The sequence below is a fragment of the Camelina sativa genome, chromosome 12 (genome assembly GCF_030686135.1).
Source record: "Camelina sativa cultivar CO46 ecotype springtype chromosome 12, ASM3068613v1".
In the NCBI taxonomy this organism is placed as follows: Eukaryota; Viridiplantae; Streptophyta; class Magnoliopsida; order Brassicales; family Brassicaceae; genus Camelina; species Camelina sativa.
This window is the reverse complement of record NC_141891.1, coordinates 8956592-8969179: the sequence shown is the minus strand read 5'-3', so window position 1 is coordinate 8969179 and position 12588 is coordinate 8956592. Positions and strand designations below refer to the sequence as shown.

The 12588-nt window shown below is 31.8% G+C and overlaps 2 protein-coding genes across 24 annotated transcripts; one reads left to right on the top strand and one right to left on the bottom strand.

The window, feature by feature from the left end:
• The first annotated feature begins 5411 nt into the window (after positions 1-5411).
• On the top strand, positions 5412-7373 carry LOC104731106 (phosphatidylinositol 3,4,5-trisphosphate 3-phosphatase and protein-tyrosine-phosphatase PTEN2A). 23 transcript variants are annotated; one of them, XR_015575571.1, is made up of 5 exons: positions 5412-5652; positions 5818-5988; positions 6433-6563; positions 6732-6834; positions 6960-7373. XR_015575571.1 is itself a non-coding variant. In XM_010450372.2 (3 exons), exons 2-3 carry the CDS (start codon positions 5866-5868, stop codon positions 7098-7100), a joined length of 264 nt encoding a protein of 87 aa, XP_010448674.2. In that variant the 5' UTR covers positions 5417-5652; positions 5818-5865; the 3' UTR covers positions 7101-7373. The 23 variants fall into 23 exon arrangements, 2 of the variants coding, with proteins under 2 accessions (XP_010448674.2, XP_087335998.1); XR_015575569.1 differs by having other exon boundaries at positions 5416-5652; positions 6729-6834; XR_015575580.1 differs by having other exon boundaries at positions 5417-5652; positions 6743-6817.
• A 1904-nt stretch (positions 7374-9277) lies between these two features.
• On the bottom strand, positions 9278-10535 carry LOC104731105 (MLP-like protein 328). Its single transcript, XM_010450371.3, has 2 exons — positions 10155-10535; positions 9278-9827 (listed from the first exon to the last, which is right to left on the bottom strand). The coding sequence occupies exons 1-2, from the start codon at positions 10339-10341 to the stop codon at positions 9559-9561; spliced, it is 456 nt and encodes a 151-aa protein (XP_010448673.2). The 5' UTR covers positions 10342-10535; the 3' UTR covers positions 9278-9558.
• Between the last annotated feature and the right edge of the window lie 2053 nt (positions 10536-12588).

Genomic DNA, 12588 nt, shown 5'->3' with positions numbered 1-12588 from the left:
TCCATTATCTAATTTGTATTATCGTCTTATAAGTAATCATTCTCTCCTTCTCTGCCACCAATATCAAATGTTGTTATATCTCATATGTTTTGTAAGAATTTGATTATATATTTCAATCTAGAAATTATTATATATATTTAACATTGTTTTCAATTTTTATTTTATTTATATAAAACTAAAATATTTCTTTTATATTTCTTGTCTTTTTAATCTATTCATATTTATTTTTAAAATTTCCATAGTTAAATTTAAATTCAGATATGTTGGTTTTAATAAAAAAATCAAGTTTATTTGAGAATTAGATGTTTCTATTCCTTTTAAACGATCAATGTGTAACATTTTATACTTTTGAATCAAATTATTGACTCACCAACACTCACTTTTAAATTAAATGGGTTTTAATTTTAGGAGTTGGAAAAGTATAAAATTTTGTTTGTAACTCTCATAATAATATTATAGTAGCATTCTCAATGAATTTAATTTAATATAATAGAACATGTTAAAAATGTATTAGTATGCACTTAATTGCACTTTTGTAACTCTCAAATAGTTACTTTTGATACATCGATTTCTGTATTATCTATTAAAAGAAAGACACATATCTCACTATAACCCTCATGGCCTTATATTTCAAATCTCACATCTATATTAACATTTTTGAAGTATATTTTGGTTTATGCCCTTGAAGTTTATCTTATTTAATTTGTTTTTTTGCAACATTAACCCCTACAGATTTTCCTAAAATAACATTTCATAAAAACTCAATTAATGGAACTATTTAAATCCACCTAATTTTGTTATGTTTATTTCCATAAAAATCTTGACAACATCTATACATTTCGATTTTTCTAAAAACAACTCTACGCATTAAATTGTTAATCCCATAAAAATCTCCAAACATATTTTAATAGATCTTTAGAGACTATATAAACTCTTAAATCTATATATACATCTATCTTAACATTTTTGAAGTACAAATTGTGCTATCACTTTTTGTCTATTTCTGGTCGGGTTTTTACTTAAAATTATAACCGATTCAATTAATCGGATCCTCCCTAATATTGCCAAATATTTTCGGCCGGGTTTCACCAAAAACAATTTATGGCATAAATTGTGTATTCAGATCCTCTTAGTCACACGAATCTTCTATTTTAGTTAAATTCTACTTATTTACATCCCTATAATATAGCAACCAATTATAGTCGATTGTATTTTAGGAAATATTTAATTTGAATTTAATAAACGATTACATATTTGCTAATATCTTATTAGATTGCTGATTAATATGCATTATTAAGATTTATACCAGATTTCTAAATACTCATTCACCTTACGAAATTAAACCCCTAAATGATTGTGGCAATAATGGTGTAAATTTAATTACCATTAATCGAGCATATTAGATTAATATACCTTAACAACCTTCCATAAATCAAAACAAATCAAATCGAGAAAAGTATATTCCAAACTTGCTAATCAAGACTTTAGAACATTCACAATGACGAAACCCTACCATCAGCTCAAACACTATATATATATATGACATTCACTCTACACTACAAGCATCCAGTACACACAAGAGATAGGTTCATATTCTTCAAAGTTTAGCTGTTATAGCAGGAGTTATTATGATATTCCTGTTCTTATTTTTCTGAATTTGATGTTTGTTTAATTGATGCATTATTTTCGTATATTACATTTCTAAGACTTTACAATTTTTAATGCATGTTTAGTTCGATAGCATTGTTAGGAATATTCATGGGGTTGGCAAATATATTTGTATCTGTTTTTAATAATAACATATAGGTGATTCGATTTTATAGTTTTATTTCCAAAATTTGTTAAATGTTTAATTTTATTTTTTTATATTCTATATTTATTTCTGGTGAGTTCAGATTCATACTACCATATGACATACATGAGAATCCTAATATATACTATCCTTTTGCACTTACCAAGCTAGAGTGCCTTTCTCTTTTAGATTTATTATTGTATATATACTATCTTTTTGCACTTACCAAGCTTTTCGGTTTTTGGTACACCCCAGAATTTTACTTTGATCCATTTGTATATCTTTTCAAACAATTGGAAGTAAATTAAAGGGGCCTATGTTGAGGCCATAGATGAGGAAAATATGTTGGAGGAGGAGAGAATAAAGAGATGAGTTTGCGAAGTTGTTCATAGTTTTTGTTGAATGATAATTGTTTAATTGATTCCAAAGTAACTATTAAATGCTCTATGCACTTTGTAATGATTTAATAGAGTAATATGTGAGCATGATAATCATGTAATTTATATGATAATTTAGGATTTTTTTTCCTGTAACTAATCTAATATTTTACTGTATATGTATTAACGGGTTGAATCTAAAAATAGTAAATAAAGTTGATTTAATTACGACTGTAAAAAATAAATCATTTTCTGTGGTATACAGGTGAAATCCTAGAAGTAACTTTCAAAATACAATTATACAATATATAAAAAAAATATAAAAAAAATAAATAAAAATTAAAAATTTTAGTTAAAAAATTGTCCCGCGGTGTACCGCGAGTTAAAATCTAGTAATTTTATAAATTCTACAATATCATTATTTTTCCTTGATTTAACCAATGATATCTTAAGTTAATAAAAGTTTCATTTTATTTGAATAGAATATACATGTAATATAATATATGATATATAATTTAATTATAATCTATATAAAACATTATTATTTCATATAAATCAAAGTCCAGACAAAATTAAAGACTTTAAGATAATAACTTAATAAAGTAGTTGCTGTTTCTTTATTTTACCTTTATGAAAAATATATTAGTCTAATAATCTATGATTAGACTCACTTAGTTATATATGTATGAGACACTCTAAACCTACTGTTTATTATTTTGATTTTTTTCTAAATTGAAACATTTTAAATCTCTTTAAACTATCACGATAAAGAAAATAAAAAAAATGCATAACTAACACTACAAAATAAATTTTATGAAAATATATATCACAATGATTTTGAAATATGACTACAGCTACAAAAATATATGGCATATGGCATATAAGATACAATATGACTTAATTGCACTAAATATATTATCATCAAAAGAAAATTTGATTTACTTATTTTATTTAAATTCATATTACGTAGTCTTTGAATTTTGATGTACACCAAAAAAAAATAATATATTAATTTATATTATTTTTTAAAAATAGAATAACGATTATTTAAGAGTAGCGTGAGCTAACACTAGTAGTGTATACTTTTTACTTTTTTTTTTTTTTTTTTGAGCAAAATCACATCTCAACTTTTTACTTTCTTTAATTTCGAAAGCTATTAATTAAAACGTGTTCCAATATATTGAATTATTGATAGTGTCTTGTCGGATCAACGTTATACATCATCCATCCCTTTGGTGGTGGTGTGTCCATCTATTTTGTGTGCCTCATGGATTGGTGTAGGAAAATCAGAAAGGGACATTAGCTTCTTGTCCTTTCGGGTGCACCAAATACTATTGAGTTGCATTATTTGTTGTAAATTTAGTTGCATAATTTAGTGCTATTATATTGTATCGTCATACGGTTCTCAAGAAGATGAATTATATATTTTCTTAACCGCCACAAAACCCAAAAGGGTGTAGCATCCAAATTACAGATGACCATAACCGTCTTGAATCCACTGACGAATGATTAACTTGGCAATAGCGTACTACCAAAGGGTCCAAAATCCTAGTTTCACACATGGACTATATGTAATTAGTTGTATATATACATTGTTGGACTATATATATAGAAGGTCTAAGCAAATGTATACCCATTGTGTAGTTCCAAATCTTGATGACCCCATGGCCGTGAGAGTCCCATTCGCCGCCGTCGTGAACGGTGACGTTTTGGATGTGATGGCCGATGGCATCAGGGAAGGCATGGTTCTCGTTCCTCGACCTCTTGTAGTGTTTCTGTTGATATTTTCACTTTGATTTCAAGTTTGTTTCTTTTCTTTCTTCACTCAAAGAACTCAATTTTCTTAGAACTCTCATTCATTCATTTTCTCATATATCTTACACTCTCACATACACCCCCTTATAACAAGGTTTTCCACACTTACATAGTTTACTCAAAAGCTTTAGACTAACAACTCTCCACTAGCTCGGCTACACACCTTACATGTCAATGTCCTAACTTGTACTCTTAACAGTTCTCATCAATTTGTACCAACTCTAGACTTAGACTTAACTAACTTAGTTAAAACTTAACAAAACAACATCACAACCAAGTGGGTCTTAACTAAACCCTTTAACAATTCTTCTTTGACATGGGCCTTGACCACTCATACACCAACAGGCCCATAACACTTCATTGTTCTTCTCCACTTCTCCTCTTTCACGATTCTTCTTCTTCTTCGTTTAGCATCCACGCTTCTGGTTCTTCATCATCACAATCTCACTCTTCTTGCCTTTCTCTTTTGCAGGGTAAATCGAAGACTCATCCATCAACAGTTTCTCTGCGGTTCCTTTTAGCGGAACCTCGGTCACGTATGTTCCTGACGTTGAGATTACCAATTATACTGTATATAAACACATATAATCACGAGGAAATATCGATAGTATATATAATCGTTTATTAGTATATATACAAATCATAACGCAATCTTAATTGTTTTGTAAAGTCATTTGTCATATCATTTTATGATCTTTGTCCCTGTCTCTAGAGAAATAAATTCTATGGTTCTCAACATATATTTTTGGATGTGAGTCAGTGTAAGTAAATATATATATTTGTTAAACATATGCCTAGATAAATTCTGAGAGTAAGAAAATATCATAAGATTCATAACACTTGTACCCTGTAGTGAGCATGAAGGCTTCATAGAAGTTTTACGCCGATGCATAACTACTCCCTAGTAGATGCAAAATCAATGATAACGTAAGGGGACATTCAAGTAGACCATCTCATTTGATCTCAGACTAGCTAGGTTATAAAGAGAAAGCTCCAACAAACATGAGTTAAAGAAATGAACTCATCCTACTTTATGGAAAAACAGTAATAACCATATGGGACTGACTTTATATACTTTTTCCAGAGATTTCAAAAGAGACCATGAGACAGCCTCATCAAGCAAAAGTTGTCGAACCGTCGTTACTCTCCACAACCCCGGATGGATTCATTAATGGGCCTATACAATTGCTCTTGATACAAAAAGAATTGGCCCAAGCAATTTGGAGTCTAATTAGACCATCTTTAGTGGGAGATTCTCACAGCGTTACTCTTGTATGTAGGGCCCAAAACATAATAAAAAATCTATTTTTTGGTCAATTATGAAGAGAATCGATTCTGTGAGAAGGAATTGAGCAACGCGTTAAGCAACGCTACGTGGCGTGTTTTGATACGTTGATGCATAAATATAAAAGATTTTTTGTTTTTTCATTCTATTTTCTTCTTTCTTTCTTTCCTGATCTTCTCTCTCTTTTCTCTCTTGATCTAAAAGACGAATCCACCAAAAACCAGAAAAATCAATCGATTCTCTGTTTCGCGACCCTCCCTGCCGTTATCGTCATCTGGGTCATTATCTCCACCGACGCGACTTTGGGGTGGAGTCTGGAGAGATGGTCACTGCCTCACTGGCCTGGAGAAATCACCAGACCTCTCTTCTTACTTCCTCGTTTGGTATGTTTCTTCTTCTTCGTTTTTCCTTTCAATTCTATCGGTGAATACTCAATTAGGGGAAACATTTGGCTCTCGGTAAGCTTTTGGGACCATATCCTCCTAATTTTAAATGATAGAAAGGTTGAACGGTTACAATCAGTTTTTGATTTTTTTTTTTGTATGTAGATGATTGGAATCGATGATTGGTCTTAACTCAAGACTGCAAATCGAATAATGCAATGGCCATTGGTGTACATGTCTAAGGTGGATGGGAAGTTCAACTTCAGTCCTATTAGCGTCAACTTCTTGACAGAGATCGCTAAAGTTATTTTTGCGATTGTCATGCTTTTACTCCAGGTATGTTTCTGAACTAACTTTTAATCTCGATTCTTTAATTGGGACAGTTAGGTTATACTCTAGAATTTAGGACTAGTGGCTAGATGTTTCTTCAGCAATAGAAGGTGAAAAGTACTAGAAAGTAGAAGTTCATAGTGTTGATTAACTAGTAACGTGAATGTGATATAGTTCCAATTAGTTCTGTGCATAAAAACACTTTCTTGCTTGAGTCTCTTGCATTTGTTTTGTAAGCACCGTGGACGATCTTGTATTTTCTTAAAACTGATCCTTGTGTTTCAATGAAAAATTCCTTGTCAATGTTAGTAGCGCTTTCTTGATCAGTCTATTAACATGTGAATGACTATATGTATGTATAGCCCACTGAATATGGTGTTAGTTAGGGGCTTCTAGTGCAGGATTAAGGATTAAGAGTTAAAGTCGTGATTTTTCCTGCAACTGGTGCAGCTAGTGAAGGTTGTTCAGAACAGATATCAACAGAAACCCAAGCTGTAATACCTGAGGAAGACACCGGTGTGTCTTATACTTTGCCTAATTTTGAAACTCCAGATAAAGACGTTGATTTAGTCGCTGAAAAGGTATCAGCTCTTAGTTCTCATTACTCTAAAGCATATAATAAGCCTTTCTTAGAAGTGTGATCTAGCAAAGAGGCTAAACATATTTAGGCTCAATTACTTTCTCAGTTTCAACTTTCAAAGGAATAGAAATGTGATGAGATTCTTTTGCAATTATAACTGGTAAAGAAGTTATTGGTTAGGAGGAGGGCCTGTAGTATTTGAATGACTCGAGAGCTTGGTATATGTGAGTACATGGGACCATTCGGGAGTACATGGTATATCACTACAGATGGTATATCAACAATATTTGAGTCTTTTTAATCAATCTGTGTGTGAAGTCTGATTGGTGGGTCTTTCTCCATCAATCCTCCCGTTTTGAAATGATATATCTTTCTGTTTGACCTTGTTTCAATGCAGAGGAAGCTACCGTCGCCTAAATTTATGGTTGAAGTTGTTCTTGCTGATATAAATGCAACAATCCCTAGTTCTGAAACAGCATCCACAACACCGGAAGAAACTCCATCAGCTAATTCTGCCCCCGTAGACGGCTCTGCATAAAGCTCAACTTCAAAGCTTGTGCCTTCTCAACACAAGCAAAAGAGAAACTTGAAGCTTCGGGATGTTTTAGAGTAATGAGAACTAAGCTTGAAGTTTAAAGAACATACAAAACTTATTGGGTCTGTTTTTTTTGGTATCGCAGGATCAAATCAAAAGCCTTGTTACTTTTTTTTTGTTGTTTTTATGAATGCTTGTTGGTGTTTGGGATTTTTATCTAGTTACTACTACTATTGATGTCTGGATTTTATAAAAAGTTTTGGATTTTTAAGTTAATTGTTTGAAGAATTACTACTTTTGCATTCTGCATTCCGAATTTTGTTTAATAAGTTTAATATTTCAAATTTTGTAAAATATGTGATCTATTTTGAATTTTGTAAAAAATGTTTAATATTCCAAAGTTTATAAAATATATTTAAGATTCCAAAGTTTTATGTAATATAAAAATTTTAATAATTGTTTTGTCATTTTAGATTATTAAAGTTTGATAATTACTAAACATAAATTAAAAAATTATTATTTAAAAGATTGAGTAACCTTCTTTGGGTTCTCTAGTAAATGAATGATTTTGCAAAAATACTCTTAGGATTGCTTTACTTAAATTATTATTAATTATATGATTAATTAATTTGAGAGTAACTTAGGAGAGGTACTCCACTAATGATGCTCTTATATAGTACATGTGACGATTCAAATCCTCTTGTCCAAATTAATTACCGTTAGAAGTTGAGGAATCAGATAAACGAACCCTGTATTTCTCGTTGTCAAAAAAAAAAAAAAAAAAGAACCCTGTATTTCTTGGAAAAAAATTACTGTTTTACACTACATGCCAATAACAAAAAGATGTGCAAAAAGAAATATGATGGTTGTGATAATCATTATAGGTAGCTCGTAAGTTCTATTTTAAACTCTGAAGCTCATAAGTCTCTCCATTTTCGAAACCAGCCGTTAAATAAAACTTATATGGGACATTTATTGGCTTAGAAGGATCAAGTTCTAACGTCTTTTTAATAAGCTTACAGGCTCAAGTCAGGTGGAACTAGTTGAAAGAAACACATTTATTTTATTTTTCGGGAGTCCAAATTTGTTAGGATCGGCCATGAGGGTTGAGGGTGAGACACATAGCCTTATCGGATTGTGGGGTCAAGTTATTTGAATTCGGTAAGAAGCGAGCAATAATAATTCTCGATTGCAGCAGAGTGGTTGCGTTTTTCGTAAACAAATAAAATCATCTGCATGGGCCACGGGAGCCTGGATATATCAATCATTGAACGCATATATATGTACGTTACAATTTAATAATGATGTAAAACGGCAAAGTTCGATTAAGAATGATCTATCGGGTGTGGTGCCACTTATGGTCCTCAACACAAAATGTTACAAACAGGCGCATTATAACAAAAAAATATTTACTTAATCAAGCGGGTACGTACGTAAGTTGGTGACTAATTGACTATAAAACATTCCTTGAACATATTTTAAACTTGTAAATGAAACATTAAATAACTTCTCAAACTAATATTGTATCTGATCAAAAATTTAAAAGTTTTCAGGTCATACCAACTTACGTACCCGCTTGATGAAGTAAATATTTATACATGTTGTCTACTCGTCTTTATGTTTTTTTCCCCACATCGTCATGTTTAAGGATACATCTTGGAAATATAAAAAGTTGAAAGTTTTTTTTTTTTTTTTGCAACAAATATAAAAATTTAAGTTAAGTGATGCTTTTCGTCATTTATTTTTCTATGAGGGTCTTTGTTTTGACGGGAAAAAATGTTTGAAACTCATGTAATTACTTTCTTTTGTTTAATCCAAGAAAAATCGATCCACAATATCACAGAAAAATGGAAAAATTATCAAGTCGACAGACCTTAATTTCTAGATTAAGGGGTCTTTCGGCAATGTTTTTTTTTTTTATAAAGATCTTTCGGCAAATTTGTAAAAACAAAAATCTACAGCAGTGATATTTCTGAGGTTTGTCTATGTAGATTAGGGGGATAACTTTGCGATTTAGGTGAAACTGAGATGTATAATAAGCATGTGTCACATAGATATTTCATAATTTAAAATTTGCTGAAATATCTATGTATTGTTTTTTAGGTATTCATAATTTGCCTAATTCAAAAGTACTGGTCACAAGATGTTTAATAATCTGTATAAATATGAAAAATTGTGAATTAAACAAACATTGAAACATGTGATAATTTTATTCTTGACAATCATTATATCGAACCCGATATATGATGAGCACAACAACATATTAAAGCATCATACAGAACCAAACGTACACATAGAAATGAAACTCCACAATACCCATTTATTATACTGAAAAAGCACCTTAATTCATAAATCAAGATGATGATGATGATGATGATGATGATGATGATGATGATGATGATGATGATGATGATGATGATGATGATGATGATGATGATGACTGTGACTTTGGTGGCGATAATTAAGTATTGATTACGTGGTTATCCATGTCAGCAACCAAGCTCTTGACAAATTTCATGTAGCCGCTTGGTTCTGGAGAGTCATCATTGCGCTTCTCCCATATTAAAGTGATCTTGCCTACGCAGGTATCGTCAGATTTTTGAATAAATTGGTAGATGACGTCATACACTTTGAGCTGCTCCATCACGTGACCGTCCAATCCTCTTAACGTTAACGTTTTAGTCTCGTCATCTATCTCTCTCTTCTCCTTGAACATCTCCTCCTTTCCATCTTTACACACACACATGTACGTGTTCATTAGTTAAAACTTCCCACATCCAACTTAGTCAACCATATATATAAGATAAATATGTGACTAATATGACTATGATCACAAAGAATTTTCAGCGGACTAATGTTCCATTTAGATCATCTGCATAGGTTGTTAAAGTCACGTACTACGTCATGCATAGTGAACAAAACCCTAGAGAGAGCATACATTAATTAACCACCATAATTCATATTTGGCAAATATAGACTACCAAGACCCTAGTTTCTCACACTGTGTGTAAAAAAAAGTGTTAAATAGAGAGAGAAAGTGTATAAGTAAATGTGTACCCCAAGTGTAGTTCCAACTCCTGATAGAGCCGTGGGAGTCATGTTCACCTTCGTGAACGGTGACGTTTTGGATGTGGTGGCCGATGGCGTCAGGGAAGACATGGTTCTCGGTCTTCCACCTCTTGTAGTGTTTCTCAGCCGATCCTTTCAATGGAACCACCGTTACGTATGTTCCCGAAGTTGCCATTTCTATATATATCTCTCTCTCTCTCTCGTTTTAAAGCTTTCACTAATTTTTTTCTTATGCTTTGTTTTGGATGATACGATAATACTTGTCGTCGCCCTGGTTTATATAGTGAACGTGACGGTTAAAAACATGGTTTCTACCGTTTCTTTTAATCATTTGACAGGCATGCCAGAATCTTCTATTCTTCATATTTTAACAACCACTATTTTATGGGTCGTATTTTTAGTTGATAGAGTTATTGATGTGGGTAGTTGGCACATCATCCTCTAGAAATATAATAATGCCCATACACATCTTAATCGCGAGGACAACTATATCTCTGTGTATATACTGCATACATAAAAGTACAAAATAAAATGTTATTTAATAAGTATTTATATATACATTAATACATATGGTGATTTATATGCATAGTAAGCTGATACTTAAAAATAAAGTGTTTAGAAACTCCTAATAAGTTTATTTTGAAAAATATTTGAATTAACTCCTAAGGATGAACCACTCTTATTCACTTCTTTTTAATTAATCAACCAAAATTGACACTACAAGAAAACCTGTAATTTGGGACTACATTTTGTGACTACTTATTCAGGGGATTACATTTTGTGACTACTTATTCAGTCACAAAATAGAGACACTTTTGAGACTATTTTGCGACGACTCAACTACTATAAAAAAATTGGAGAGAAAAACGTCGCTTATTAACGACAAAACATAAAGATCACAAAAGGGTCTTACATTAGTGGCTACATTAGGACTATTTTACATGTTCTTTTATGAGAATGTGTTGCAATGAAGAAAAGTTCAAAACTAAGTGATGTAAACATTGTTTTACTAAATCTTACTATTACATGTACTTTATACTACTACTATGAGTTATCATTAGTGATTTATATAAACAGTTTTGTTCATAATGTGTAGAATTCAAGATTTTTATTTTGTGATGTATATATGGTAGTCTTAAAATGGTCACACATTGTGACTGATTTGCCACTATATTATGACTATCTCAATTTGTCACTCTTTTGCTACCAATTTGTCACTCTTTCGTTAATAACTAGGTAAACTTACACTGCGACTCTCTTGCGATCATATAGCGACTCTCTTTCGTTAATAACTAGGTAAACCAAAACGACTTCTCTTCGTTTATTATTAGGGAAACTCGATCTAGGATTTTACACTCAACTCTCTCCTCTCTCAAAGTGCGATTTCTCTCCCAAACTTTTCTCTTTTGATTCATCTCGTTTCTAGATCGATCTAATGGTTCTTAGGGGTAGTAAATCTAGAGGTCGTGGAGGCAGGACTGCGCCGATGCATAACTACTCCCAAGTACGTAGATGCAAAATATATGATAACGTAAGGGGACATTCAAGTAGACCATCTCATTTTATCTCAGACTAGGTTACAAAGAGAAAGCTCTAACAAACATGAGTTAAAGAAATGAACTCATCCTGCTTTATAGAAAACAGTAATAACCATAAGGGATTGACTTTATATACTTTTTCCCGAGAATTCAAAAGAGACCATGAGACAGCCTCATCAAGCAAAAGTTGTTGAACCGTCGTTACTCTCCACAAAGCCGGGTAGATACATTAATGGGCATATACAATTGCTCTTGATACAAAAAAAAATAGCCCAAGAAATTTGGAGTCTAATTATATAGTACATGTGACAATTCAAATCATCTTGTGCAAATTAATTAGCGATAGAAGTGGAATCAGATAAACGAACCCTGTATTTCTTGGAAAAAAATTATTGTTATACACTTACACGCCAATAACAAAAAGATGTGCAAAAAGAAATTTGATTGTTGTGATAATCATTATAGCTAGCTAAGTAGCTAGTAAGTTCTATTTTAAACTCTGAAGCTCATAAGTTTCTCCATTTTTCGAAACCAGCCGTTAAATAAAACTTATATGGGACATTGGCTTAGAAGGATCAAGTTCTAACGTCTTTTAAATAAGCTTACAGGCTCAAGTCAAGTGGAACTAGTTGAAAGAAACACATTTATTTTATTTTTCGGAAGTCCAAATTTGTTAGGATCGGTCATGAGGATTGAGGGTGAGACACATAGCCTTATCGGATTGGTGGGGTCAAGTTATTTGAATTCGGTAAGAAGCGAGCAATAATAATTCTCGATTGCATCAGAGTGGTTGCGTTTTTCGTAAACAAATAAAATCAGCTGCATGGGCCAGGGAGCCTGGATACATCAATCATTGAACGCATATGTACGTATTTAATAACGAT

What these genes read in the sequence shown, in the direction of transcription:
- LOC104731106 (XM_010450372.2), top strand. Translation starts at nt 5,866, where the DNA reads ATGCAATGGCCATTGGTGTACATGTCTAAGGTGGATGGGAAGTTCAAC. An exon ending in TTGTCATGCTTTTACTCCAG is followed by an intron (nt 5,989 to 6,959) that starts GTATGTTTCTGA and finishes GTTTCAATGCAG; the next exon opens with AGGAAGCTACCGTCGCCTAA.
- LOC104731105 (XM_010450371.3), bottom strand. Translation starts at nt 10,341, where the DNA reads ATGGCAACTTCGGGAACATACGTAACGGTGGTTCCATTGAAAGGATCG. An exon ending in GAGTTGGAACTACACTTGGG is followed by an intron (nt 9,828 to 10,154) that starts GTACACATTTAC and finishes GTGTGTGTAAAG; the next exon opens with ATGGAAAGGAGGAGATGTTC.